Source organism: Microtus pennsylvanicus, chromosome 10 (assembly GCF_037038515.1).
Source record: "Microtus pennsylvanicus isolate mMicPen1 chromosome 10, mMicPen1.hap1, whole genome shotgun sequence".
NCBI classification, from domain to species: Eukaryota; Metazoa; Chordata; class Mammalia; order Rodentia; family Cricetidae; genus Microtus; species Microtus pennsylvanicus.
The window spans coordinates 98,098,978-98,126,597 of NC_134588.1; the positions used below are offsets into that span (position 1 = coordinate 98,098,978).

Genomic DNA, 27,620 nt, shown 5'->3' on the forward strand with positions numbered 1-27,620 from the left:
GCATTGTTCTTATTGATGGTTCTTTTCCAGTCCCCTCCCCTGTATCCTCTCTCTTTTTCCCATTGGTCCCTTGCTCTCATGTCAAGTATATACTGTTATCCCTACCACCACCTTAGCATCTCTCATAGACAGACCTTTTTCTAGTTTCAGGACCACACACAACCACATACACAGGCATTAATACTGAGATGTTGGCCCCATGGGTAAAATGCTGAGGACCCGAGTTGGAATCCCCAGAACGTCTGTAAGAAGCTGAGCATGGTAGCACACACACTTGTAATCCAGCAAAGGGGAGATGGGAACAGGTGGATCCCCTGGGACTTGCTGGCTATCTAGTCTAGACAAACCAATGAGCTTAGGTTCAGTGAGAGAACTCTCTTAAAAAATAAGTGGAGGGCTGGAGAGATGGCTCAGTGGTTAAGAGCATTGCCTGCTCTTCCAAAGGTCCTGAGTTCAATTCCCGGCAACCACATGGTGGCTCACAACCATCTGTAAAGAGGTCTGATTCCCTCTTCTGGCCTGCAGACATGCACACAGACAGAATATTGCATACTAAATAAATAAATAAATAAAAAAAAATAAGTGGAAAGCCTCTGAGGAAAAGTCCCAGCGTCAACTCCTGGCCTTCACATTCTATATGTGCACCTACACACGCATTGAAATCTAGGATCCTGGTATGAGAGAAAACAGGCAGTACTTGTTTTCTTTTTTCACTTAACATACTTTCTAGTTTCATCCACTTTTCTGCAAATGTCATGTTCTCGTTCTTTTTTGAAAAATTCCTCTGGGTGTGTGTGCCACATTTTTTCTCGTCCATTCATCTGTTGATGGAATGAGGTGCTGGTTCCATTTCTTAGCTGTTATGAGTAGTGTAGCAGTAAGCACGAGCGTGCAAAATATCCCTGTGGTAGAGCTTAGAGTCCTTGAAGGATATACCCAGGAGACGTATAGTTAGGTCATTTGATACTTCTATTTTTAAATGGGTTTTTGTTGTCTTATTTAAGACAGGGTGTCATATAGCCTAGGCTGACCCTTATGCCTTTCCCTACCGAATGCTGGGGTCTTAGGTAAATGCCATAATACCTAGTTTGTTTTTAGTTTTTTGAGAAACCACATCCTAATTTCCATAGTGGCTTCACCCTGTAGGTAGACTTTTCTGTCCTGCCAGCCCACTCACAAGTAACTGCAGAGACTTAATATTAATTACAAATGGTCGACCAATAGCTCAGACTTATTACTAACTAGCTCTTATGACTTAAATTAACCCATTTCCACTAATGTAGGTATTGCTACGTGGCTCATGGCTTTACCCGTCCTCCAGCATGTCATGCTCCCTCTGCTTCTCCTTGTGACTCCTGACCCCACCCTTCTTTTTCCCAGTGTCCTGAGTCTGTTTCTCCTACATAACCTTTGCTGTCCAGCTATTGGCCAGTCAGCTTCTTTATTAAACCAATCACAGCGACATATATTTATAGTATAAAGGAATATTCCACAGCACCCAATTCTAGTCCTACTAACAATGAGTCAAAGTTATGAGAATTTCATTTTAAGAGGCATTATCTAAGTTTCCTATGTCCTACATTCTTTTAGAAACCAGTCTTCTGATGTCTCAGTCAGCCCTCAGGCTGAGATACTGTTCACTTGTAGGAACTTCCTGCTGACACAGTGCTTCAGTGAACACTCATTACTAAAATGTGAAATTGTGTTTTGTTTTGTCTTGGTTTTTTTTTTTTTTGAGACAGGTTTTCTCTGTGTCGCCTTGGCTGTCCTGGAACTCGCTCAGTGCTGGCCTCTAAGATCTACCTGCCTCTGCCTCCCAAATCCTAGGATTAAATGTGTGGACCACCATTGCCCAGCGTGAAATTGAAATTTTGTCCTGCATTTGAAGACTATTTGAGATAAGCTGAGTATGGTAGAACATGCTGTAATTTCAGCCTTCAGACTAAAGATCTTGAGTTTGAGACTAGCCTGAGCTACAGAGCGTATTCCAGGCCATCCCAGGCTACATACTAAGACCTTGTCTCAAACAAAACAAAACAAAACCCCAAGAAAGAAAACAAGCCTGAGCAGAAGCTAAATGAAACGGTATGAAATGCAGTGCAGAGCATGTCAGAGTGCTCCACGCGTGTGGCTTGAGACTTTCGGGTACAGGCGTGTGCTGGCGTGCTCCACGCATATGGCTTGAGACTTTCGGGTACAGGCGTGTGCTGGCGTGCTCCACGCATGTGGCTTGAGACTTTCGGGTACAGGCATGTGCTGGAGTCTCTGATGAGAGGGTGGTAGACTGACCATATGAGTGACCATTGTGGAATAGCGTGGAGGAGGAGCGTTTCTTCTTGAGCTGGTGAGGGATGAGCAGATCTGGACTTGAGGGTCATAGGGCAGCTCCTTGGCTCACTGTCTCCAACTCTTGACTTGCCTGTAAAATGACAAATTCAGACTTAGAAGCCAGCCTTTATTTTATTTATTTATTTGTTTATTTATGACTTTTTTATTTTTTGAGACAGTATTTCTCTGTGTACTAGAACTTACTCTGTAGAACAGACCATCTGGAACTCACAGAGATCAGCCTGCCTCTGCCTCCCGAATGCTGGAATTAAAGATGTGTGCCACCACCGCCCAGCCAACCCTTTTCTTATGATGAAACTTGGTGTGTGGAAGTTAGAGTATTTCAGTCTGATTTGAATGGATTAAAGTATGGCATTTGCAGTCTCCTTAAGTGTTTCTCTAAGGGAGTCACCAGCATGCACTTAACTGTGCGTTGTTCCTCACTTTCATAACACCTAATGTTTAATATCACTACATCTAGTCAAATGTAAAAACGAATTAAAATTTTATATGCGATTAAGTTTGCGCTTTTAACAAAGTAAAGTTTTCCTTCTTAGACAGTTAATTTAGAATGTTTGTTTGATATTTCTTCCTTAAGGTTTTCTGGCTTTCGTGTTTTGTATAGGACTTCCTTGAATATATTTGCTTGAAAGTCTTCAGCTGGAGAGTCAACGTGTCAGATGACTCACGCCGTGTACATATTTGGAATGCTATTCTGCCACAAGAGTCTGGAAACGGGCAGACTTACTGTCATGCTTTTAAAAGGCAAAATATGCTAGTGTCGGTGTGGTAGCTGTGATTCAGCGTTACTGCCGCTTTGGAGAGAATTGTTGTAGGCATAGGGGCTCTCATAGAACAGCCCTGTGTGTGGGTAAAGTAAGTTTGAACGCACATTCACTGTCCTGGTGGCCCCACGTCAATCGCAGTGTTAACCCAGGTTTTTTGTTTTGCTTTTGTGGTTGTTACACTTTTATTTTTCAAGTAGAAAAAGACAAGATCTCCTGAGTAAATTGTGAGTTTGGGGATCGTGGCAGGGGGTATAAAGGGAGGGGAATGAAGAAAAATATATAGCTCAATAAAAATAAAAAAAAAAGAAATTAGAGAAAAGATAAAGTAAACAAAAAAGTGAAAATATTTACACACCTATTTTAAGTCCACAGTTTAGCACTTTTATTTTTATAGCTTTAAAAGTTATAGCACAAAATCTTTAAGGATGGGGGGGGGGGTATTTCATTCAAAACAAAGCCTGATATATACATTTCCTCTGTACTTTATTTTTTTTTTATTTTTTATTTTTTTTGGTTTTTCGAGACAGGATTTCTCTGTGGTTTTGGAGCCTGTCCTGGAACTAGCTCTTGTAGACCAGGCTGGTCTCAAACTCACAAAGATCCGCCTGCCTCTGCCTCCCAAGTGCTGGGATTAAAGGCGTGCGCCATCACCGCCCGGCTGTACTTTATTTTAAATACATTAATTTTAAAATGATGCTCATCTAATTTTTCTCATTTAGTAGTAAAATACTAGTGTAACTTCTCATCAAAATAAAGTTTACCACAAATGTAAATGAATTTTTCCAATTGAAAATGGCCCTTCAGCTACCGTTAAATGAAAAAATTTTAATGTAACTTAAAGGCAAAAGAATTGGTAGTTGTCATTATAAGCAAAATCCCAAGACCCAGAGCAGTTGACACTGCTCCTTAAAACACAAGCTTTGAAAGAACCAGAGATGTTTTACTGAAGTTTTGTTTAATTCCAAAACTGGCAGAGTTTGCTAATGATTAGAATTCCACTAACAGCTTAGCCCATTGTTCAAATTAAAGCATTCCAATTGCAAGGCAGTAAGAATTCAGACAGGTGCCAGGTGGTGGTGGTGCATGTCTTTAATACCAGCACTCGGGAGGCAGAGACAGGCTGGTCTCTATGAGTTTGAGGGCAGCCTGGTCTACAGAGCGAGTTCCAGGACAGCTAGGACAGTTATATAAAGAAACCTTGTCTTGGAAACTACCCCTCTCCCCCCCAAAACAGAAGAATTAAAACAAGTGCCAAGCACTGTGTATTTGGTCCCTTTACCTTTCAGAACAGGGTTAGGCTGCAGATGGCAATCAGTGTCTGACTTTTCCTTTCGTAAGAAAATAGTAAAACCTTAATCCATGTGTCTGATAGCCATAGGAGCCAGAGCCAGACACTGACAAACGGCTCAGGAGTAGACTTAGTGAACATTCAAAAAGCTTACGTGTAAAAACACATGCAGAAATGGTGCAGAATGATACTCGGGGAGGACTCTGGTGCAGGGCGATACTCGGGGAGGACTCTGGTGCAGGGCGATACTCGGGGAGGACTCTGGTGCAGGGAGATACTCGGGGAGGACTCTGGTGCAGGGAGATACTCGGGGAGGACTCTGGTGCAGGGCGATACTCGGGGAGGACTCTGGTGCAGGATGATACTCGGGGAGGACTCTGGTGCAGGGCGATACTCGGGGAGGACTCTGGTGCAGGGCGATACTCGGGGAGGACTCTGGTGCAGGGCGATACTCGGGGAGGACTCTGGTGCAGGGCGATACTCGGGGAGGACTCTGGTGCAGGGCGATACTCGGGGAGGACTCTGGTGCAGGGCGATACTCGGGGAGGACTCTGGTGCAGGGCGATACTCGGGGAGGACTCTGGTGCAGGATGATACTCGGGGAGGACTCTGGTGCAGGGCGATACTCGGGGAGGACTCTGGTGCAGGGCGATACTCGGGGAGGACTCTGGTGCAGGGCGATACTCGGGGAGGACTCTGACTGGCACAGTGCTGGAGAGGAGCGCCTTATATGGGACTTTGAGGACAGAAAAATCAGCCAGGCAAACTGGAGTTAAGTGGCTTTTGAGCCAGGCCATGATGGATTATTAGGTGTCTCACAAAAATAAAATTAGAAAAATAAAACCTTAGAAAGAGCAAGAGACCTAGTTAGGAAAACAGTTTGAAGGCTTTTCTTTTAAAATTAGTTAAACTAATTGTGTGGCCACGAAAGAGTAGGAGGGATGTTGTGAGGCCCAAGGAAAGGAATGCTGCTGTTTCTGGGAGTGGCTATTTCATTTAGATGGTGTGGACTTCCCCCAAGACCACCCTGAAAGGCTCTCGATAGAAGGAAGAGGAAACCATTCATTCAGTGATGTAGCATTTTCCATAGAGGAGAAAAGCACCTCAAAAAAACTTGAACTTGGTCATTGGACGCATGTCTCTGTCTTGGGGTGGGTGGCGGGTAGGGACACTGGAGTGAAATGTCTTTTTAGTTTCATTGTCCTCAGAACACTATGGTTAAGAGTCTCTTCTTCAACTGTGTAACAGGACTTGAAGTGACCATCTGCTGGGTGATGGTGAAAATTGAGTCTGTTGTAGGAATTCTTCTAAGTTGGAGCCTGGTGTGTAGCAAAGCTTCAAATACATATCAACTTGTACTTACCAAGGAGTCGTTTGTTTTTGAGACAGGGTCTCATGTAGCTGGGCTGATCCTCCTACCTCTGTCTTTCTCATGTTGGGATTACCAGTGTGTGCATCATGCCCAGCTCACCCGGGATTCTTGTGTGTATGTGTTTGTGTGCTCATGCATGCTTGTGGAGGCCAGACCTCAGACTGTTCCTTAGGAGCTGTGTACCTTTACATCTAGACATACATGTACTTGCTGGAGGGACTAGGTTAGCTGGCCAGTGGGCCTGGATGATCTGCTTGCTTCTGCCTCCCAGCCTCCCACAGTGGGAATTAGAAATACTTGCAACCACACGTGACTTTTTTTTTCTTTCTTTATTTTTGGTTATTAGTTTGAAACAAGGATTCACTATGTAGCCCTGGCTGGCCTTATACTCAGAGATCTGCCAGCGTCTGCCTCCCCAGTGCTGCGATTAAAGGTGTATGCCACCATACCTAACAGTATTCCTGGCTTTTAAATTTTGGGTTCTAGGAATCAATTCATGTCCTCGTGTTTGGAAGGCAAGCATTTTACCCACTGAACTCTCTCCCCGGCCCTTACCAAGTAGTTCCAATCACTAGCTTCTAAATACCTTAGTCATCTGAAACAGATCATTCAGAAGAGATGTGTAAGGACTAGGGAGACTGAATGAGAGTGGATCCTCCATTATAAATTGATACCTCAATATTCTATAGTGAAGCCAGTTAGCATTGTTTGTCGTCCAAAGCCTGGTCATTTCTAGAATGTTTGGAAAGCTGTTTCTGTATATACAGTAAGGCTGAGCATCCCTTGAGTCAACCACCAGTGTGTGATGCTCATGAGTCCGCTTGGGAAGTGACATTTACTAAACATCTGCTGTGTGGACCAAGGACCCTCTGAAGTGACTTACCTGTCCTGTTACCTAAACATCACAAATGACCTTTTGTCAGGTGTCATAGATAACATGCCAGAAGGCTGAGCATTAGCATCACGAGTTCAAGGCCAGCCAGGACTACATAGCCTGGACAACATGGCAATATCATGTCTCAGATGAAAATTCTAGAACATTAGGAGCGGAACGATGAGTGGATAAAAGTGCTTCAGCCAAACCTGACGACCGGAGCTCACTGCCCAGGACCCACATGGTAGAAGGAGAGAGCCAGCGCCTACAAGTTATTCTCTGACCTTCATATATGTGTTGTGGCACACAAAGCTCATATAGAGAAATAGGCAGTCAGGTGTGTATGCATGTGCACACACAGAGACACTGTGTGTAACGTGAAAAATGGCTGGGAGCATGTAGCTTATTAGTGATACATTCACCTATAAGAGTCCTGGGTTTAATCCCTGGCATCACCAAGCACAGGAGAAATCGCAACCCTTTGAGACAGGTTCTCTACAATCCTACAGTCATACAGATGAGAAAAGGGAGTGTGGTTGCTAGGTAACTCACCTACTGTTTCCCACATGACTTATAAAATGTCAAGGATGCAGTTTGAACCTAGGTGTGCCTCTGTCCTCAGTCATTGTATTGAACTTCATAGGACCTGAACCAGGAAGAGAGTTTCAGGTCCAACTCTGCTCTGTTCCAGGATTATGACCTTAGTATTTTATTTCTCCATTTCAAACACAAGGTGAATACTTCTGGTGGAGCCTTGCTTTGAAGATCAGAGGTCAGACATGTGAAGTGGCTGCCACAGTAAGGGCTCCCTCAGCTGCTCTGTTTCTTCTGTCTTAGGTCCCCTTAGTGTGTGGCCAGCCTCTGGGTCTCATACAGTTAGAAGATAAAATCCTGTACTCAGACTGTAAACTTGCTACAGTACCTGCTGATGGTCTTAACTAGAAAGCAGCTCAGGCTACTTAAAGTAGAACTAGAAGTTCAGGTATAGAGGTGCACGCCTTTAATCCCAGCACTTAGGAGGCAGAGGCAATCGGCTCTCTGTGAGTTCCAGGACAGCCAAGGCTATGCAGAGAAATCCTGTTAAAAAAAACCAAAAAAACAAAACAAAACAAAAAAAAACCCAGTAGAAGTAGATTCAGTAGAGACCTGCTGTGCATGTTTTAGGGAAAATGAAACCAGCCAGATTTAGACATTTTTATGTTTTCTAAGAATGCCCTTATATATGAAATAATACATCTTAGTCACGAAATATGTTGCAAATATCAAATACATTTGTATAGGATTAATATTGTAGACTTTTGTGTGCATATATGTGATATATATGTTTATGTGGATGATATATCTGTGTATATATATTTTTGAGATGGGTTTTGCAAATCCAGTCTGGCCTCTGACTTGCTCCATAGCTGAGAAGGACAGTAAATTTCTGATTTGCCTCCCTCTGTCTCCCAAGTACTGGGATGATTGGGATGTGCTGCTCTGTCCAATCTGTAGGTCTAGGGATCCAAACAGGGCTTCTCATCTTCTGGGCAAGCACTGTACCAATTGCACTACATCCTCAGCCCTTGTTTATGTTTCGTTGTAGTTGCTTTGGTTTCGTTTGGTTTTTTGTTTTTAGGGGGTTTTTTTGTTGTTGTTGTTAGTTTTATTTTTTTATAAACTGTGTTTCTTTGTGAAGTCTTGGCCGTCCTGGAACTGTCTTTGTAGACCAAGCTGACCTCAAACTCAGAGACCCACTTGCCTCTCCCTCCCAAATGCTGGGATTGAAGGTATGTGCCACCACTGCCTGACTTTGCTTATGTATTTTAAAGAGAATTGTACTTTATTTGCAAACTTTTTGTTTGTTTTTCTTTTAGATTCTATTTATCTATATACTTATTTATTTTGTTTTTTTTCGAGACAGGGTTTCTCTGTGTCACAGTCCTGGCTGTCTTTGAACTCGCTTTGTGGACCAGGCTGACCTCAAACTCACAGAGATCCACCTGCCCCTGCCTCCCAAGTGCTAGGATTAAAGCTGTGCACCACCAACCGGCTCTGTTGTGATTGCTTCTATCTTATGTATGTGTTGCCTGCATGGGTGTGCATTATAGCTGTGCCTGGTGCCTGCATGGGTGTGCATCCTAGCTGTGCCTGGTGCCTGCCTGCACGGGTGTGCATCCTAGCTGTGCCTGGTGCCTGCCTGCACGGGTGTGCATCCTAGCTGTGCCTGGTGCCTGCCTGCATGGGTGTGCATCCTAGCTGTGCCTGGTGCCTGCCTGCACGGGTGTGCATCCTAGCTGTGCCTGGTGCCTGCCTGCACGGGTGTGCATCCTAGCTGTGCCTGGTGCCTGCCTGCATGGGTGTGCATCCTAGCTGTGCCTGGTGCCTGCACGGGTGTGCATCCTAGCTGTGCCTGGTGCCTGCCTGCATGGGTGTGCATCCTAGCTGTGCCTGGTGCCTGCACGGGTGTGCATCCTAGCTGTGCCTGGTGCCTGCATGGGTGTGCATCATAGGTGTGCCTGGTGCCTGCAAAGGCCCGGAGAGAGCACTGGATCTCCTAGAACTGGGGATACAGATATCTGTGAGCTTCCGTGTGGGTGCCAGGGATTGAATCTGGGTCCTCTGCAAGAGCAGTGAGTGCTCTTAACCCCGGAAGTATCTCTCCAGCATCTATTTATGTATTTTTTAATGAGTAAGAATTTCTGCTTATCTATTTGAAGATTTTTTTAAGGTACTATTACCTAAAGGGTGGGGGATTTTTTTTCTTTCAGAATTGTTGGAATAGTTGGCTCAAACCCAGAAATAATGCTAAGCAAGCATAAGTAATCTGGCTGGCATACTTTCCCTCAAAATGTACCTTTGAATGGTAAGATAAAGGATGGCTGATGACTAACTGGCTTTTGATCTTTTGTCATCTCTTTGGCTTGTGTTTCGAGGCCTGTTCTCATGTTCAGGCTGACCTCAGATCCCTAGGGTCAAACCGTTCTCCTGCCTCAACCTCCCAAGTCCTTGGGACCGTTCACCATGTCCCTAAAGCTGCACATTAAATAGCCTGGAGTTAATTATTATTGTCCTCTCTTTTGAAAACGTGGTCGTTTAAAATGATTTTGTTGGAAATTGTAAGGTTCGCCTCAGAGGGCCCAGTGCTTGTTCTTGGAAAGTAAAAGAAAGTGTAATGAACCAGCTGAGAAAATACCTGTGGTGAATCTTCCCCCATGTGCCCTTCTAGAAAATAAATAAATAAACAATATGGCTTGCCTTGTTTTCATTTGTAAATGTTGCTGCTGTTTAGCCAAAGACTTGCACCCGCTGGCTCCTACTTTCCTGGCCCATGTCCAGGGATAGCGTGAGTGATTGGTGTTAGCAGACAACCTGCATAGCCAGGAATTTCTTTCCTCAAGTCAGCAGCCCCAGCCATGCACGGTGAGAACCAACTAGAGCACCTAGGAAGCACAGCGTGCAGGCAGCCTTTATACTCTGGTTTAGTGGGACATCCTATGCATGAGCGGCTGGGAGAGCCAGTGTACTGACATGCAGAGCTGGTGAGACGTGGATGAGGCTGCAGGTGTAGAGGGAAGAACGGAGCTCATTCCTCCCCTGACATCAGTGAAATGAAAAGAAGCAGGGAAACTAAACCGCGCGTGTCCCCAGAGGCCACAGAACGAAGTAGCCTTTATTCTTTTGTCTTTGTAGGCATGGAAGGACTTTGATGAAACTTTAAACAGTTCCACAAAAGATGCGCTAATGGATGACAGCGACACTCCTGCATCCAGTCTTCAGATAGGACCGCAAGATGGATGCCATCCGGGTGGCAGCGTGGAAAGGAGAGTGACACCCCTGCCTTCTGTCGCAGATGAAAATGAGAATCAGCTTGACGGGGACGGGCCTGCGGCTCTGACCGGCAGTGGCAGCGCAATGGGAAGAGCCACGGTGTTTGACCAGGACAGTCTCAACAATAACGAAAGCTGCCTGTCCGGCTGTGAGGTAGCCCCCGGTGAGACTGCAGAACACAGTCCGTATGAAGGGCCCAAAGATGACCAGTCTTCCTTGGCACAGGACAAACACACACCTGGGAAAAGAAGTCCAAGAGCCAAAAGAGGCACTCCTAAGAACGTACCTCCAGGTAAGGCCTTCAGGGTATCTTACTGTCCTTTAGCAAAGTCAATACTTCTGCTTGCTCTTCTTCTCTCAGCCTTGTTTGCAGCAGCATCTGTAGGTCCCTCTGTGCGCGTCTTTACAAGGTCACAGTCTGTAGCCGAATCTTGGCGATTTAGTCTACTTCCCTTATAAAGCCCATGGTTGTCTGCTGCCCTAAAACTTTCCTTCTCCGTCCCCGTGGCCTTGGTCTCTGGCCTGTGATGTTCTGTGCTAGTCTAACTTCAGATGGCCTCTTTCTGCCTCACCCTGTAGGTGAGCAGTATCCATGAACCTATACCAACGCGTGTCTTGTACCAGTGTTGAGTGAGGCACCTGGTTTTGATATCTGCATATCTTTGGTAACAAAGTAATTCAAATTTTTCTTCAGAATATAGTTTGGCAGGTAAGAGTCCAGCTGTGGAGTTTCTTGTCTGACTCACCAGGTACTCGTGGGAAACCACTGGTGGTTTGGGGGCCTATTATTATTTGCTTGTTTGTTTGTTTGTTTGGTTGGTTGGGTTTTTGTTGTTTGGTTGTTGTTGTTTTGTTTTGTCAGGAACATGACAGTGCTGGCATGTTATCGGTTGGAAGTCCTTACTGGAACCCACTGTACCCAGGCCAGCAGTGTTTGCAAGAACTAAGCAAGTGTCTCCTCCTCCCTTCTGCTCTCTTTTCCTTTGGCTGCTAAGAAATGTAGTTACTCCATATCCTGGGTTTCATTTGTAGTTTTAAAAGTTAGAGTAAACTATAAATCTGTGGGGCAGAGCTCCATAGATTTGAGCTCTAGATGGGGTGGCTCGGTAGATGAAGTCCTTGCTGAACAAACACAAGAGCCAGCATCCAGATTGCTTTATTTTTCATTGTTTTCTTTTTTAAATTTTTATTTTTTTATTTTATGTGCACTGTTTTTTTTTTGCCTGCATGTATGTTGTATGAGCATGTCGAATCCCCTGGAACTGGAGTTACAGATAGTTGTGAGCTGCCATATCGGTGCTGGGAATTGAACTCAGGTCCTCTGGAAGAGCTGCCATTGCTCTTAACCACTGAGCCATCTCTCTAGCCCCCAGCGTTCAGCTTCTTGGCACCCACATAATATTGTGCTGGTCTGGAGGGCTGCATGCACCCCTGTGTTATTAGGTAGGTAGAGAAAGGATTCCTGGGCAAGCTGGCTGTACAGACCAGCTGTTGGCAAGCTCTGGGTTCAGTGAGAGACCCTGCCTCGGTAGATAAAGTAGAGACTGATTGAGGAAAGCACCCAGCCTTAACTTCTGGCCTGTCAACCTCTGTATGCACAGAGCTGCACATATATACCTGTACACACATGTGCCTGTTAATTGTTCCGTATTTAATAAAATAACTCATATTTGGCTCTAGTAAAGATAACTCATAACTTGACTGTTCATGTTCCTTTGTTTTTTCCGTGTTAACTTAAAACATATAATTTTGGTTAGGGAGTATGAATATATTTTTTGCAAAAGATCTGATGGTAAACATATGATATACACAGTGCTGTATGCATTAAATTGATTTATTGTGTAAATAAAAGTCAAGGCATACTGACTCTGTCTCCAGTCTGAGAGACAGAGTGCTGCCTTTAAGAACCGAAGCCTCTCTGGGGATGGTGGCTCATACCTCTAATCCCAGCGTTTGGGAGCTAGAAGTAGAGCTGCCAACCTTGGTTACACAATGAGTTCCCCACCAGATGACTGTAGAGCTAGCCAGAAGCCTCAATAAACCCCATACCTGTTGGCAGTCATTTCCTTAGGGCCATCCCACTTGTAGGCAATTGCTAATTTAATTATTTTTTCTCTATAGCTTTGTCCTCTCTGCACATACTGTTCTCAGTGGACTCACACAGGAGATGCTCTTTCTTGCTGGCTTCTTTCATATGACACATTTCCCTGGTTCACTCAGGTTGTAATATATATTTACACCCCTTCCTTTTTATGGCCAAAGTGCTCCATTGCATGGATGAACAGAGCGCATTTCTCAGACATTCATGCCTGCACTGGTGGGCATGCTGGTTGTCACACTTTTGTCTACTGTGATGCCTCTATGACCATGTTTTTATTTCTCTCTGATCAATGGGAGGTGGTTCTGCATGACAGGTAGCGTTCTGTTTGAGTGGCGAACTGTTCTCCAATGTGGCTCCACCAGTTTATATTTCCACAAAACAGGGGAGAGATGCAGTTTCTGTCCCTTCGCCAACATTTGTTAACGTCTGGTTTCTTTATAATAGCAAGTTGTTAAGACGGAGATATAATTAACAAGCCACACAGTTTGCCTTTTAAAGCATACGGCAGTGGTTTAATTCTAGCCACAGAACTGTGCAGCCGTCATCAGTATTGGACCCTGTAAAAGAAACTATACACCCATTAGCAGTCACTCCCCATTTCTCCTGTTCCTCAGCCCCTGGCGATCAATGGCTCATAAATTTCGTATGACTTAGCAGACAAGTTCAGATTAAGTGTCTAAAGATTGCCATAACAACATTTGGTGTTTACTCAGCCCTCGTCACCATGGTATCTACACATTAGGCAAAACAGTCCAGGAAACAGCCAGAAGCAGAGGTAGAGACTGAGGAAGGAAGCCTCTTCTAAATGGAGATGCCACGTGCAGCACCTTATCTTGCTTTACTTTTGCCCTTCACTAAGTATCAGCTGGTCCAAGACAAGAAGGGCTGGAAGCTGGGGGAGACAAAACCTGGAAAGGATCCGCAGCCTGGAGTCAGGCCGGTAGAGTTAGGAGAGCTGTGGGTTTGAAGCTGTGCTCTGCCTGGTGCTACCTCTGTGATCTGAGGTGGGAACTCAGTTCCTTGTCTCTGCTTATCTTCGAGGAAGCTGACACTGCACATCCTGCAGTGTTGTCCTCGGAACAATAGTCTGTGCAGCGAGCAGCCAGAAGGCAAGTGCTTGCTGTGTCACAGAACGTTCTTTGAGTGATATCTCTTAGGGAGTTCACGATTAAGAAATAAATCTGACTGTGAGTCTGCCTTAGCTCTTTTGTCTGTGCTTCTCTTAAGTCCTGGAGTTTCTCTCTCTCTCTCTCTCTCTCTCTCTCTCTCTCTCTCTCTCTCTCTCTTTGTGGTGGTGGTACTGAGAATTGAACCTGGGACCTTGTCCTATGTTTAGTGTTCGGTAGAAGGTACACACTAGCATGTTACTGATGTCTAAAATAACATCTGGTGATGCCATAAGATATGGACTCCCAGTTGCATCTTCTGTGTCTGACTTTGGCTAGAGAAGAACTTTTCTAACTGGCCACCAAAGCCATGTGTCTACTCAAGTCACATGTGGGTTCTGGGGATCCACATTCTGGTCCTCATGCTTGTCTTGTGTGACAACCATTTTATTCATCATCAGCCTTGTCTCAGAAAGAGGAAGAAAGGAAGAAAGAAGGAAGGAAAGAGAAAGAGAAAGGAAGGAAGAAAAGGAAGGAGAGAAAGAAAGAAGAAAGAATGAGAAGTCTGCCCTTGCCATCTGGGCTAAAGTGAGGCTGTCAGCTACAATGTTCTTCCAGCTTCTCGCCCAGTGTGTTGCCGTCTTCCTCCATCTTTCCAGCCAGCAATGGCTTGTAGAGGCCTTGCACATGCTGCTTAAACTCTTCTGCCCACGTCTTAGGTTATTTAAGGGCCCCCATGGTCCCACAGGTCCCACAAGGTGATCCAGAGCAACCTCCCTGTTCAGAGACAACTGATGAGCAGCCTTACATCCACCTGCTGCTTCCGTTCTGTGTAACATGAGGGAGTGTACAGATTCATGGAATCGGGACATAATCATTTTGGGGAGACTTTATTCTGCAACCCCTGAAAATGTTTTAACTAAGGCACAATGATAAGGCTTTACATAGCAACAAAGTCTTGTACTTTGTAAATATTGTCATTACATTAATTTATAGAACCACAGAGGACTGCTTAGTCAGCAGGCGTTTGTTAAGTTTTGCATTCTGCGCGCTCTTCAGCTGCTGCTGAACCTGCCTTTCAGTTTCTTATGTTTGGGTGAAGAGCTAAGTAACAAACAGGGGCTAACACTGCGCCTTTACTGCTCCACCCCGACTGAGAAGAGAGTGGGCGTGGTCATCCACACCTGTGTCAATCTCAGCAGCTGTGACTTAGCTTAGGAAGGACAACACTGCTAGGTAGTAACGCTGTTGAAGTCTATATTTGAACAGATGGATTGTAAGCCATGTAAATTACATTTCAGTAAAACTATTTTAGAAAAGAATATGGAGGCAGTGTGTGGGTGGGTTAGTGATCTGGAGAAACAGGATATAGCCCACAGCCCCACAAATGTAAAGATTCCTGCTAAAGGACAGTCCGATGTAACACATTTCCTCTAGACTGTGTAGAGTTCTGTTACATGTGTTTCTCTTTGCTTTTCTTCAGACTTAACTCCCGGCTTTCTAAATCTTCCGTTCTCATTTGATTTTGTTATTTCAAAGATAATCCTTTGTCAGGAGCTTTCAGAGGATTATAGACTAAGACAGAGAATCATTTTAAGAGATTTTTCGGTTTGTTTCCTTGGGGAATTAGTCTCTCTCCCTTCTTCTACAAAGAATTGCTCATCTAGGAAGTTCATTTACCTTTGAAAGTTCACTTATTACAGGTGCAGACAGTGCCCATATGGAAATCAGAGGGCCTCGTGGCTCAGTCTCTCCTTCCACCTTTATGTGGGGATTGAACTCAAGTCTCCAGGCCTGCTCACGAGTGCCTTTACTTACATCCTCCTGATTATATACTTCCGTATAAGGTCATTAAATTTAAGCATCTTGTTCACCTTTACGTATCCTAGAGAACCTCGAAACATTTTGTATTTGGCGGCTGTTGAGTTTAGTTTTCTTGGAATGGACTTGATAACATGGTGGAACTTAGCCATTTTGATATTAACCAAGTCACGTGCCAGATTTGAAAAGCTCTGTTTTAATTTCACATGAAACTTTGGTACCTGAGTTGTTTGTGGACAAGGACTTAAAGAACTTAGTAATTTAAGGCTTAGGAATTTGCATAACTAGTTGCATGCTTGGGCAAAGCAAGCCCCTTGCATATTTGTAGGTTTAATAAGACCTGTTGGAGTATTGAACAGCTAATCAAACGTCTAAGAGGAAAATTAGAGATTCCCAACATTGGTGCTAATTGGCATGTTCTACATAATTTAGACTCTAATTCCTGGCAATATTTGTGTGTACTAATTGTGCCATGAATACGGAATGAAAACTGCCTGCAGCAAGCTCTAGAAAGTGACAAAACTGGAGGGAAGCCTAGAGAGCAGGGGGAGGGGGGATGGTAGTACAGCTGTGTGGGGAGGGGCACCTGCTTTAAACCCCACCCCCCACCCCCCACCCCCGCAGGGTTAAGGACTTAGAGACCTGGCCATGAGAGCGCTCTTATCCGCAAGCATTTGCTAAGTGCTAAATCCCCTTCGAGTCTTCATAATGTTCATTTTGTGAAATGCTTTTTCAAATCCACTAAGCACTGAGTTCAGGATGATGTGTCCGATGTAAGGAGCCCTGTATTTGAAAGGAAAAAAATATCTTTTAAGTTCAAGATTAGCCTAGCTGAAGGAAGTATACTAAGGTAGACCCAGGCTGCAGCGCAGTGTGACCTGCTGAAGATTTTAATTAGAGCCCTTTCTCTTTAAGTGCTCTGCAAAGCAAACAAGCCATAAAAAGGCTTGAACTTTTGCTCAGGAAAAGGGCCCTTTGCAACAGCTACCAGCGAAGAATGAGAGGGTTCTTTTGGAGCCATCCAGTGTCTGCTGGGATGGCAGCTTATAAACAGAATTTAGAAGATGAGAGATGTGTCCTTTAAAACAGTCCTAAGTGTGGACAGTCATGTCTAGATTGTCACCTAAAGCTGGCACAGTGGTTCATGCCTGCAATCCCAGCACTTAGGAGAAGCAGGCAAAGGGGTCCCTCATGAGTTTAAGGCCTTCCTGGGTTACGTGGTGAGTCCCAGACCAGCTGTAGCTCCCTGGTGAGATCCTGTTTCAAAACGAAGAGTAACAAAAGATGCTACCTAAAATAAGGCCTGGTGACAGCTCCGGTGCCTGGGAACACCACATGTGTCATCTCCTTTATTCTTTATCATTAATTACTTTATTATCGTGTTAATAGGATAGCATGACCTCAGCCCAACCTCTTCACCACAACCCTGCTGGTGCCTGGTTCCCTGTGACAGCACAGGCTGTGGCCTGAGGGCATGGGAGGAGACCCAGCCTTGGAGCAGGTGGTAATTATGCCCTAATTACATATACATCCCTTTGACCCCGGGTCAGGCCGGAAGACTGTTTGGATTATCTTCCTAGTGCTGAGACTACTTCAGTGTGTTTAGACAGTGACTACAGTATTTCGACGGAGAGCACTCTCCTCTGTTTTCACGTCCATTAGAAGTTAGACCTCATGTTTATGCTTCCACCTGGTCGGTCTGCAAGATCATGGCCAAGATGGAAACAGCATTTCTGAGGGCCGCAGTGTGAAGAGTAAATTCCACAGTGGCTCAGAGAATCATAGCACAATCATGGAACTGGGAGTATTCTTTTTCTTTTACTATTTTTATTGCTGCAAACATAAATTTTCTCTGCTAACCACTCATTGCCTAAATGGTTCTGTTCATTCAGTGGCATTAATTATATTCTTAATGCGCTTAGTCTTCACTACTGCCTATTTCTAAACTCATCACCCAAACAGCGTGGATGTGCAATAGCGCTAATTCCCTTGTCTCTTTCGCAGTCTCCCTTGGAGTGCTTTCTTGTTTTTTCCCTTCGTGTGTTGTTCATAACTTCCTTAAATTTTTGAGCATTTTGGAGATTGTTAACTTAAATTCTTTGGTAGGTCTGACGTGTAGTCTTCCTCCGGGATGTTCTCCGCCATTTGATGTCTCTCCTTATGCAGGCCATTCTGCGCTGTTTCTTTGTACACTCTGAGATTTTGGTTACTGAAAGGGCCTGGTGAGCCCTGTGATGGCAGTGACTCTGGGAAGCAGAAGGTGGCACTTCGTAGTTTGGTTAGCTGGGGCTCCACTTCAGGGCTGTACAGCTTGGCTCTAGGCTCTCCTCTCACAAGCTGTCTGTGGTTCTGCCTCAGCTTTCACTCCCTGCTCCATGCAGAGCCTAGTTCATTGAGGTAAGCCAAGGTCTCCTCAGTCTCCCTACGCATTTATCTTTCCCAACACCTGGGGGTGGCTTTGTAGTTTGCCAGTTACACAAGCACTCTCAAACGCCCTGGTTTCTGGGGGGTGGGGGTAGCTTTATTCCTGGCTTTTCCTCTATGGCTTCAGATGTCATTTTGTGACCATTTGACTTTCTGATCGCCTGACAATATTTTCAACAATACTTGCCACTTTCCTGCTCTGGAAGGGTTCCTAATGAGGTAAACAAAGACAGTCCTTCAGATAACAAAGACAGGTTAGATAAAAGGGAGAGCGGACTGCCTCTTCTACTGTTTTGCTTTTGAAACCCTAATTCTCGGAATCCCACCACCACCGTCTACCCTGTCGTTGCTGGCTTCCTTGAGGTCTCGTTTGTCCGTGATAATGTTTTACACTCATGGGTTTTTGCCATAATCCAGTCACACTGTTCCCCCAGCCTGGAGCCAAACAGCCGCATCTGGGCTGTGTTCACAGATGGCAGATTACAGAAGGGGCATGGTACCATGGTGCAATCTGGGCATTTGAATACAAAAGCTGTGAGAGGATATCAGGGGGTTCTGCGGGGTGCCTCTTGACACCATTAGGCTGAGGCTCTAAGCTGGATGAGACACAGAACTAAATAAACTCAGTTAAGATAAGCTGCCCAATCTCTGCTCCAAAGTTGTTACAAATAATTTTTTTTAAATCGACTACAGTGGTTTCTTAGAATTCTGCTAAAATCAAGTATGAAAGCTCCATGAAACGTTAACAGACAAATGTTGAACTGTAGTCTCTGTGTCAGAGCTTAATAAAGTTGACAGGTGTTAAGTTAAATTAGGGCTTATGAATCTGCCTGTCAGCTGCAAAATGTATAAATAGCATCACCGAGTTGCTTGGTAGGTATTTAACTAAAACACACGTGGTTTTGCAGAGGAAGGTAAACAGAGATTCTCGTCTTTCGGCGTCTGGATCCATGTACAGCAGCAGAGAGGTTTATTTATACTGAATGGGACGTTATACTGAAGGGGAAATTGCAGTGGCAGGTTGTGTTTTGATTTTCTTGCTTAACTAGAAATGTGTTTTCACCAGAAAATTTTTATGTACCACAAAGAAATTTAGTGGTAATTCACGAAGCATAATTAATCTAAAAGCAAAGCATGTATAAGACTCCTAGGGCATCATTAAAAGTAGCAATATCAAAATTACCTTGAAAGACACACGGATAACCGCAAGCTTCCATATTGCAGTGTGAAAGCTCAGTAGCTATTATAGTCAGTTAGTACAGTAGAGGCTCATGTTGTGTTAGTCCGTAAGTCTGCGACTGTGCCAGTGCTTCTCTCTGTAACTGTTTCCCTGATAAAACAAGCTCTTGAAGGATTATTCAGCGCTGAGAAGAAATGAGATCTGAAGCTACGGGAAAATGCGAAGGAAACTTGAGTCCTGGCTAAGCAGAAGAAGCCAAGCTGGAAGGCAGTCACATATTGTATACAGGGAGTCCACTTGTGTTTAGACTGACGGTGTTGAACATTGAACAACCGGTTTAACTCTTCCGTGTGACTCTTTATGTGTCTGGTTTTGTTTGTTATTCTTGTATTTTGCTTTTTGGGGGAACATCTCTCATGTAGCCCAGTGTGGATTTAAATTTCCTATGTAGTCAAGGATGACCTTGAACTGCCCCTCCTGCCTCCTCCAAATGCTAGGGCCACTGGAGAGTGCCACCCTGTCTGACTTCCAGCATGGTTGTCACCATTTCTATTATTCGCTGCAACATTAGGGGTGTTATATTCGCCTTTAGTAGCCTTTGCCTGCAAATATTTTCTTAAAAAAAAAAAAAAAGAAAGAAAAGAAGGAGCCAGTCTCAGAGGTAACCCCGGCTGTTAAATAACCATGTGAGTGGAGCACAGCTCACGTTGTCCGCAGTTCTTACCAGCTCATTTAGTGCTCACATCATCTTAGAAGGTAGATGCTGTCTCCCCTGCACTGCAGAGAAATCAAGACAAAGCTAGGGAATCAGAGTTTAAGTAACTTGGCAGAAGTACAGGAATCAAGGGTTGTAAGCAGCCTACCTGGCTTCCAAGCATCCATTTTGGCAACAGATAGTTTGATCTCCCACCCCCATCAGTTTTTCAAGACAGAGTTTCTCTGTGTAACAGCCCTAGCTGTCCTGGAACTCACAGAGATCCCCCTGCCTGTGCCTCCTCCTCTGCTGATATTATTAAAGGCATGCGCCACCGTGCCTGGCAGATAGTTTTCTAATATGAATTCTTTGTCCTGTTGATGGCATGAAGCCAGTAAGGGCATATTTTAAGTATAACTCCATGTCGTTAGAATATTAATGTCTCCTTTATATGCCCTCAGATAAAGTATGTCCTTGTTTAGTAGGATGATTCTATAAGCCATGGTAGACCTCTGTTGAAAACTTTTGGCAGAACTAAAACCAAAAACCCACTATGTGGAAATGCCGTGGAACTAACTCTTCCTGCAAAAGTCTGTTTCTCTGCTGGGAAACCTCCCATGTTTGATGTAAGGGAACTGGAGAGCACTTCACTGGGTTGGAGAAGGATAGCCTCATTTTCGGGTTTTAAAACAATTGTTCACACTTGTCTGAACAATGGCATTTAAATTCTCCTCCTTCCTCCTTTTTTTTCTGTGCAAAGGATGGAGTCCTAGGCCTTACACCATTAAACAACACCCACTGCCTTATATTTCTTTCTTTTAAACAAATGTTATTGTTTTTCTTTTGCATGATTGTGTATTTGTTGAGGTCCATTACCTATGTCAGTATCTTCCTCAATTGCTGTCCACCTTATTATTTTATATTATATATAGGGAGAGAGAGATTTTGAGACTGAGTTTCTTTCTGTGCAGGTTTTTCTTTAATCGGGCCATAGACAAGACTGTGGGATATTTTCTAAATTAGTGATTGATGTGGGAGGGTCCAACCTATTGTGGGTGCTGCCACCCCTCGACTGGTGGTCCCAGGTTCTATAAGGAAGCAGGCTGAGCAAGTCACGAAGAGCAAACCAGTAAGCAGCACCCCTCTGTAGTCTTTACATCAACTCCTGCCTTTAGGTTCCTGCCTGATTTCCTTCATGGATGAACTGTGACATGGAAGCATAAGCCAAATAAGCCTTTCCCCCGCAACTTGCTTTTGATCATGGTATTCCATCACAGCAATGGTAACCCTAACTACGACAGTCTCTCGTTGAACCCAAGGCTGGTTGGCTAGATTGGGAGGCCAGCAAGCCTCAGGTATTTTCCTATATCTAGTGCTCCAGTATGATTGTTCTTTTGAGACAGATTCTGCTGTAGCCCAGTCTGGCTTCAAACTCCTTGTGTAGCTCAAGACGGCATGGATCCTCAGACCTTGCAACTTCTACTTGCCAACTGATGGGATTACAGATGTGTGCCACCGAGCCTAGCACTCCATGCGTTTCTTAATCCTCAGAATCTCTGTGGATCTTGACTGTTTTAGTTGTTCAGATCTAGGAGAGAGCGGAGAACTTATCTCCATTTACAGTGAGTAATATTCTAATCTAAGGTCACCTGAAAAATAATGTAGTATCGGGGCCCTGGCTCCTTCCTTGTCTAAAGCTCTTTGCCCTATGGGCTCTGTCTGAGTAGGGAACATTGTCTCAAGGGGTAAAATAGAGGTGTGGGTTATACAGCTCTGAAGTTCACGATTGTGTGTGTGTCCATATTGAGGCTGGAGGACAATATTAAATGTTAGCTCTCCGATACCATCACTTTTTTTTTCTTAAACAGTCTCTTACTAGGTTGAACCTCATCAAGGGGTCCGCTGGCTGGCCAGCAAGCCTTCAGGAGTCCACCTGTCTCTCCAGCAGGGGGATTACCAGCGTGTACTACCATGCCCGAATTTTTTTTTATGTGACTTCTGGGCCTTGACTTGGGTTTTCATACTTGTAAAGCAAATCCTTGACTAACCGAGCTCCCTGTCTCCTCCGCCCCTTCTCACTGATACTCAGTTCTAGTTCTGCGGAAATGGCTCCATCGGGGCTCCTAGCAACGACAAAGCACAAATCGCTCACTGGAGGAGGACAGTCGTTTATGGTTTCTGGTTTTTTTCCCCCATGTGGTTAGTTTACTTGAACGTTTTCTCATCCGTGGGAGTGATAGTTTAAAAACATTCCTCCATGACAGGGTCTAGCCTGATGCAGTCATTTCCTTCCTGTCCAGTAGGAGCTGCTGTACCTTTAATGCAGACAGTGAGTGCAGAGCTGCAGGCTGAAGCTGAGGAGGCTGCCGGAGTGAACGCGAATGAACCCCCAAAAGCTCCAGCACCAGCACTGCAGCCGCTCTTCTCTCTGATCCGAGGCGAGGTGGAGCAGATGGACTCCAGAGCACTGCCCCTCTTCCTCCACCAGGTAAGACCACGCCCTGTGTTCACAGCCTCACCAGCGCTGCCGCCGGTGTCTGGAGGCATCTAAAATCCGCTTCTCCGTGACTGACCCCTCCACCCACTGTTGACCCTAAACGCATGGCCAGTAGAAAGTCTGGCCTCTTCTGGGAGGTGGACACACTGTGACCTGGATGATTTGTCGATTGGACAGTAGCCAACGCCTTTATTCGGTGACTCAGCTAAGGCTAAGGAGGAATCAATATGGCAAGAGTTTAGTAAGCTCCAACAGGATGCCAAGAGGCCTGCTAGCCACTGAAGGAACAAAGATTTCCTAAGGCATGTTCCAAGGAGAGCCATGGTGAAATGGGAGAAATAAGTACGTAGACACAAGTGTGGGGTTTTGTGCTGTAGAGTGGACAAGTCTAAGGTTCAGCAGTTAACTTGGCCCAGTCAGCAACAGAGAAAAGAACGCAGCTCCTGAAGGGAGGTTCAGGGTGAGCGGGTGCTGGAACGGCTAAAAGCACTGGCTACTCTCCCAGAGGACTTGGTTCAATTCCCAGTATCCACAGGGCAGCTCACAACTGTCTGAAACTCCAGTTCTAGGGAATCCCAACACCCTCTGGCCCCTGCAGGCATCAAACACACACGAGGTGTACAGACATAAATCAAACACACACAAGGTGTACAGACATAAATCATGCAGGCAAAACCCCCACATGTGTCAATTTTAAAGAGTTTTACAAGAAAAATGAGCAGTCACAGTCGAAGGACTAGGCTGTGAAGACAGGGCTGGGATGTCACAGCTGGAAAGAGGCAGGCGAGATGCGAACTAGAAGCCGTTGTCACTGACAATGCCTTTGCTGGGGGCTGTTGCTGTTGTTGTTGTTGTCTTGCACTGGAGTGGGGTGTTGCTGTTCTTGTTGTCTTGTGAGGCTGGGGATAACTGTAGGCACTCAGCTACCTAGTGACACTGCAATACCCAGAGTGCAACTTTACTTCTGGAAACAGAATCTTCTGAAGATTGGGAGGTGGGATGTGTTGAGTGGGGAGAATGTGGAGAGAAGAGGCCTTCAGGACAGCAGTGGAAAGCCTTCTCACAAATGAGGTCACTTGGGAAAAATTTAAATATTTGTGATTTGCCTTTTATTTGCAGTTAAAATGAAAATAATTGGTACTTGGGACTAGAGAAAGATTTTTGTTTGTTTTCCTTTTTTTTTTTTTGAGATGGTGTTTCTTGTGTCCTAGCTGTGTAGCTCAAGATGCCTTGAATTTCTGATCCCCCTCCTCCTCCCCTCAAGTGACGTGATTCCCATCATGAACCAACATGCGCGGTTTATGTGGTGTGAGGGACCAAGTCCAGGGCTGAGCAAGCACTCAGTGCGAGGGATCAAGTCCAGGACTGACTGAGCCAGCACTCTGCCAAACTGAGCTACAGCCTTAGCCTTAGCTTTTCCTCTCGTTTACTTCTGTTTCAACTGTTGCAGTGAGCAGTCATAATATTTTTAAGTAAAATATGTTTTGTCCCAAGGCACCAAGTTGTATGTTTTTATTGTCTGCTGTATGACTGTAAGGAAGCATGGCCTGCACCTGGCCTCTAAAGCGTTACTGACTTGCCATCATTGAAGATCACCTCACCCAGGCAGCCCTCCCTTGGCGCCCAGCCTTTGTTACATTTGCATAGTGGACTGAGTTTGTAAGAAGTGTTCACAGCTGTTTGATCCTCACTGCCAATTGCTCTCATCGCGTTCCTCAACACTAGTACTAGAATTTGCTATCAGATTGGATGCATTCGTGTTTAAAATAACCTGAAGAAGTTTGAATATGGGCTGCATTTAAATACCATTGTAGTAAAGCATCATTTTAAAAAGCTTTTTTTTAAGTGTGTGTGTGTGTGCAAGCACGCGCACGTTCTTAGAGACCAGAAGAAGGTGTTGGATCCCCTGAAGCTGGAGTTGCAGAACATTGTGATCCGTCCATCATGTGTGCCAGTACTTGAAGCCACCCTTCACCTCAGAGCCTCTCTCAAGCCCCAAGCCTCATTTTTTCCTAAGGATGATTAGGTTCTGGGTTATATAGGAGTGATAGACGCACAAGTGTAAAGATATTTGAAACAAGGCCTGCGGCTCCGGAAGTAGTTTGCTGGGAGAGAAAGTGAATGTGACAGCGTGACAGTCATTGCCAGATCAGGGGTGAAAGTATGTGGCTGTTGGTTTTCCTGTGGTCTGAACTCCGCTGAAGAAGTTCAGTAAAATGTCGGGGAAAGAATATTTAAGATAAAAATGGAAATAGCAAGGCAGACATCTTTTTATGGAGTTTCTATCCTTAAGCCACGGTTGCATTAGAATTAAGAAGGTTCTTTTCAATGGCAGGTGACCTTGGGCAGGGGCAAATCAGTCCGGAAAGAAAAGCCCCATTTGAGTCTGAAAGACAATAATAATATTGACTGGACCTAAAGATTATCCGCTTCCATTTCACTGAAAAACACTGCCCCTTTCCCAGAAACTCACAGTGTCCTAGCCCTCTAACTGCCGTTCCTCTACGTCCCACAGTCTGCATGCTCAAGGGGAGCTCAGTGAGCAGAGAGGCTTTTGCTGAGCTGTGTGGCTTTGGCTTCTTTATCATGAGAAAGTTGGTGGAAGATGAGTTGCGTTACTGAGGATGAGCATGCGGTGCAGTGTTTGGTAGGTACACAGTAAAAGCCTAGAACTACTCTGCCACACAGCTCTGTCCTCACTGTCACCCAGTGCAGAGACTGCTTGTGAAGTCCCTGCCGAGTAGCTGCAAAGGATGCTGATGCATTAGATCCACAGGAATCAGCTGAGGTCATCACCTCTGTGCAGAATGCAGAAGAGCCTGTCACTTCCCAGGAGACACAGCTGGAGACGGGTGGAAGTGCTTTCATTCATTTTAACAATTCCCAGTCCATCACCTTTTGCCTTTCGCCTACATTCATCAGTTGTAAACATTTTGACAAATGTTTGTAGTTTTCTCATTATGGTTTGTACATGTTCAAATACTTTTTTCCATTTAAATATTTCAAATTAATTTTATTATGGCATATATGTGTATGAGGGAATGTGAAGGGCATGCCACCATATACATATGGAGGTCTGGGGACAACCCCATGGTCAACCTCTCACCTGCATGGGTTCCAGGGATCAAATTCAGACTGTCAGGCTTACACAGCAGGCAGAGCCTGTTGACCTGCAGAGCCCTCCCACGGGCCCTTCCTCTGTAATAGCAAGTGTTGTGTCCCTTCATCGAATCCCACCTGAACTTTCTCACTGTGCAAACCTCCCTGCATTAACTCTAGTGTTGTTTAGACTTTCCCCTTCTACCTGGAAGTTACCGTGATTTAGATAAAGCACAGCTTAGACCCTGTCACTTCACTGCTCAGGGCCTTCCAGTGACATCTCATCTCATTCATATAAAAGTCAAGCAAAACCCTCACCATGACTTTCTGTGATCTGTGCCTGTTACCTCTCCACCCTTGATTCCTACCAAACTGTCTCAGTGTCTTCTGGGAGCTCTGGCCTCCTAACAGCTCTCAGACTGAGAATATTCCTGTTTCAAGGCCTGACATCTGATATCTCTACCTGTAGGTTGAGAACTGCTGGTCTAGGTGAAGGGAAATTTGAAGGTGATGGCTGCATGCCAGGAGGGCAGTTGTACTGCTCCCAGCAGATCAGATCTTGGGACAGACTCTCTGGTCATTGCTTTGTTTCTGCTGAACCTGAATGTATCGAAAGGCGATCTAGACCTTTTGTACTCTTGGAGTATTTAAAGATATTTAAGTTTAACAGCTACTTTATTGTTCTGTGTACTGGTAGGTCTCTAGAAAATAGAGATAGGGATCTACAAATGAAATCCTTTATTTATTTATTTTTTACTAGAAACTTAGAGGACTTTGTAGATGCTGTTCTGAAGGTGTAAAGCAGTCTGTCTCGATGGCTCAGCACACAAAGGTACTTGTCAGCAAACATGAGCCAGTTCTCAGAATTCTGATGGTGGAAGAGAGAAACCAGCTCCTGTGAACCGTGCTCTGATCGCCACACCTGTACACATACAGAATAACTAATGTAAAAGCAATGTAGTGTAATGTAAAACAATACTTGTGTGGAATATTTTACATATCACAAGTTATGCTAAACTTTATCAATAGTTTAGCGCTTACTGGTCTTAGTTATAAATACCTTATCATCAAGGTCCTAAAAAAAATCTCTTAGGTTTTTTTTCAGATATAAAAATATAATTTATATGTGGACACATATAAATGTGCAATGGATCTGCTTCTTAAAATTCTACTTCTCAACCAAAATCCATATACTATATAAACAGTGGTGAGAACTCCTAAAAAGTAGTTGTCCTTGTGCATTGCAGGGCCCAGAGCTGAGATAACCACCACAGAGTAAAGTTATCTTTTATTACTTATTTTCCCGTGCTGTGTGTTGACGCGGGGCCTTGACCGTGCCAGGCGAGTGCTCTCCCACAAGCTCCCTTCCCGGCCCGTACAGTTGCTTGAACACAGAGCATGCATTACTTCTTTAAGACGTTCTTGCTGCATTTCTCTACGGCGTCAGCACTGCTGTCACCCCGTTTCTCAGAGCCCTGCGAGGCGGTTTTGAAATCCGCAGCGGAGGTTGCTGTTTATTAGAGGAAAGGCAAATTTGGAGTTTATGTAACACAATTACTAAAGTGCCAGCACCAAACAGAATCATTAACATCTTATTCATGGGAAGACAAGGAGTTGATGCGTTTCACTCTGCAGCTGCAAGTACGGCAGCTGCAGAGGGTAAGCCTGGGGACCGGCCTAGCGTAGAGCACAGCGCTCCACCCGTGAAGAGGGCGTCAGAACACGCCATTTCCCCGCAGAGAGCCGAGGCCGTCGTGCCCCAGAATTGTCCTGCTCTCTGAAGTTGGATATACGGAATTAAATGTTGCTTCTAAAGTTTAAAATGACATTTTACTCACTTTTGTACATTCTTGAGTCTGAGATAAAGACACTTGCTAGATGATACTCTGTTGGATTCGGGAACAGTTAGTGGAAAATTGATGCCACAGCACATGGATGATTGCAAGACCAGGCCAGATGTAGGAAGGTAACAAGTGTGAGACAGAGGATCAAAAATATAGTGGAGACATTTTAGGAGTTCAGAGATTTTTAATCAAAAACTTAACTAATTAATTAATTTAATTAACTGTGTTTGTTTGTGACAGGGCTTTCTGTCCAGGCTGGTTCTAAACTCATGGGATTAGGCTGTTGTTTTGCCCTATCCTCAGTATCTGAGCTTAAGGTGCATGCCTGGTTCAGTTTTATTTTGTTTTGTTTTGAAGATCCTTTAGAAGGAAACTAGTATATGAGAACCCTTTT

General features: G+C 44.7%; 1 protein-coding gene across 2 annotated transcripts in view; it reads left to right on the plus strand.

Moving 5' to 3' along the window:
• The window catches only part of Cnst (consortin, connexin sorting protein), an 81,754-nt gene that overhangs the window by 26,554 nt on the left and 27,580 nt on the right, over nt 1–27,620 (plus strand). Inside the window, exons 2-3 of one of the 2 annotated variants that reach the window (XM_075989286.1) lie at nt 10,323–10,752; nt 22,087–22,274. In XM_075989286.1, the coding sequence (XP_075845401.1) occupies nt 10,323–10,752; nt 22,087–22,274 (618 nt within the window). The remainder of the gene's footprint in view (nt 1–10,322; nt 10,753–22,086; nt 22,275–27,620) is intronic. The other variant, XM_075989287.1, reaches the window with a different exon arrangement.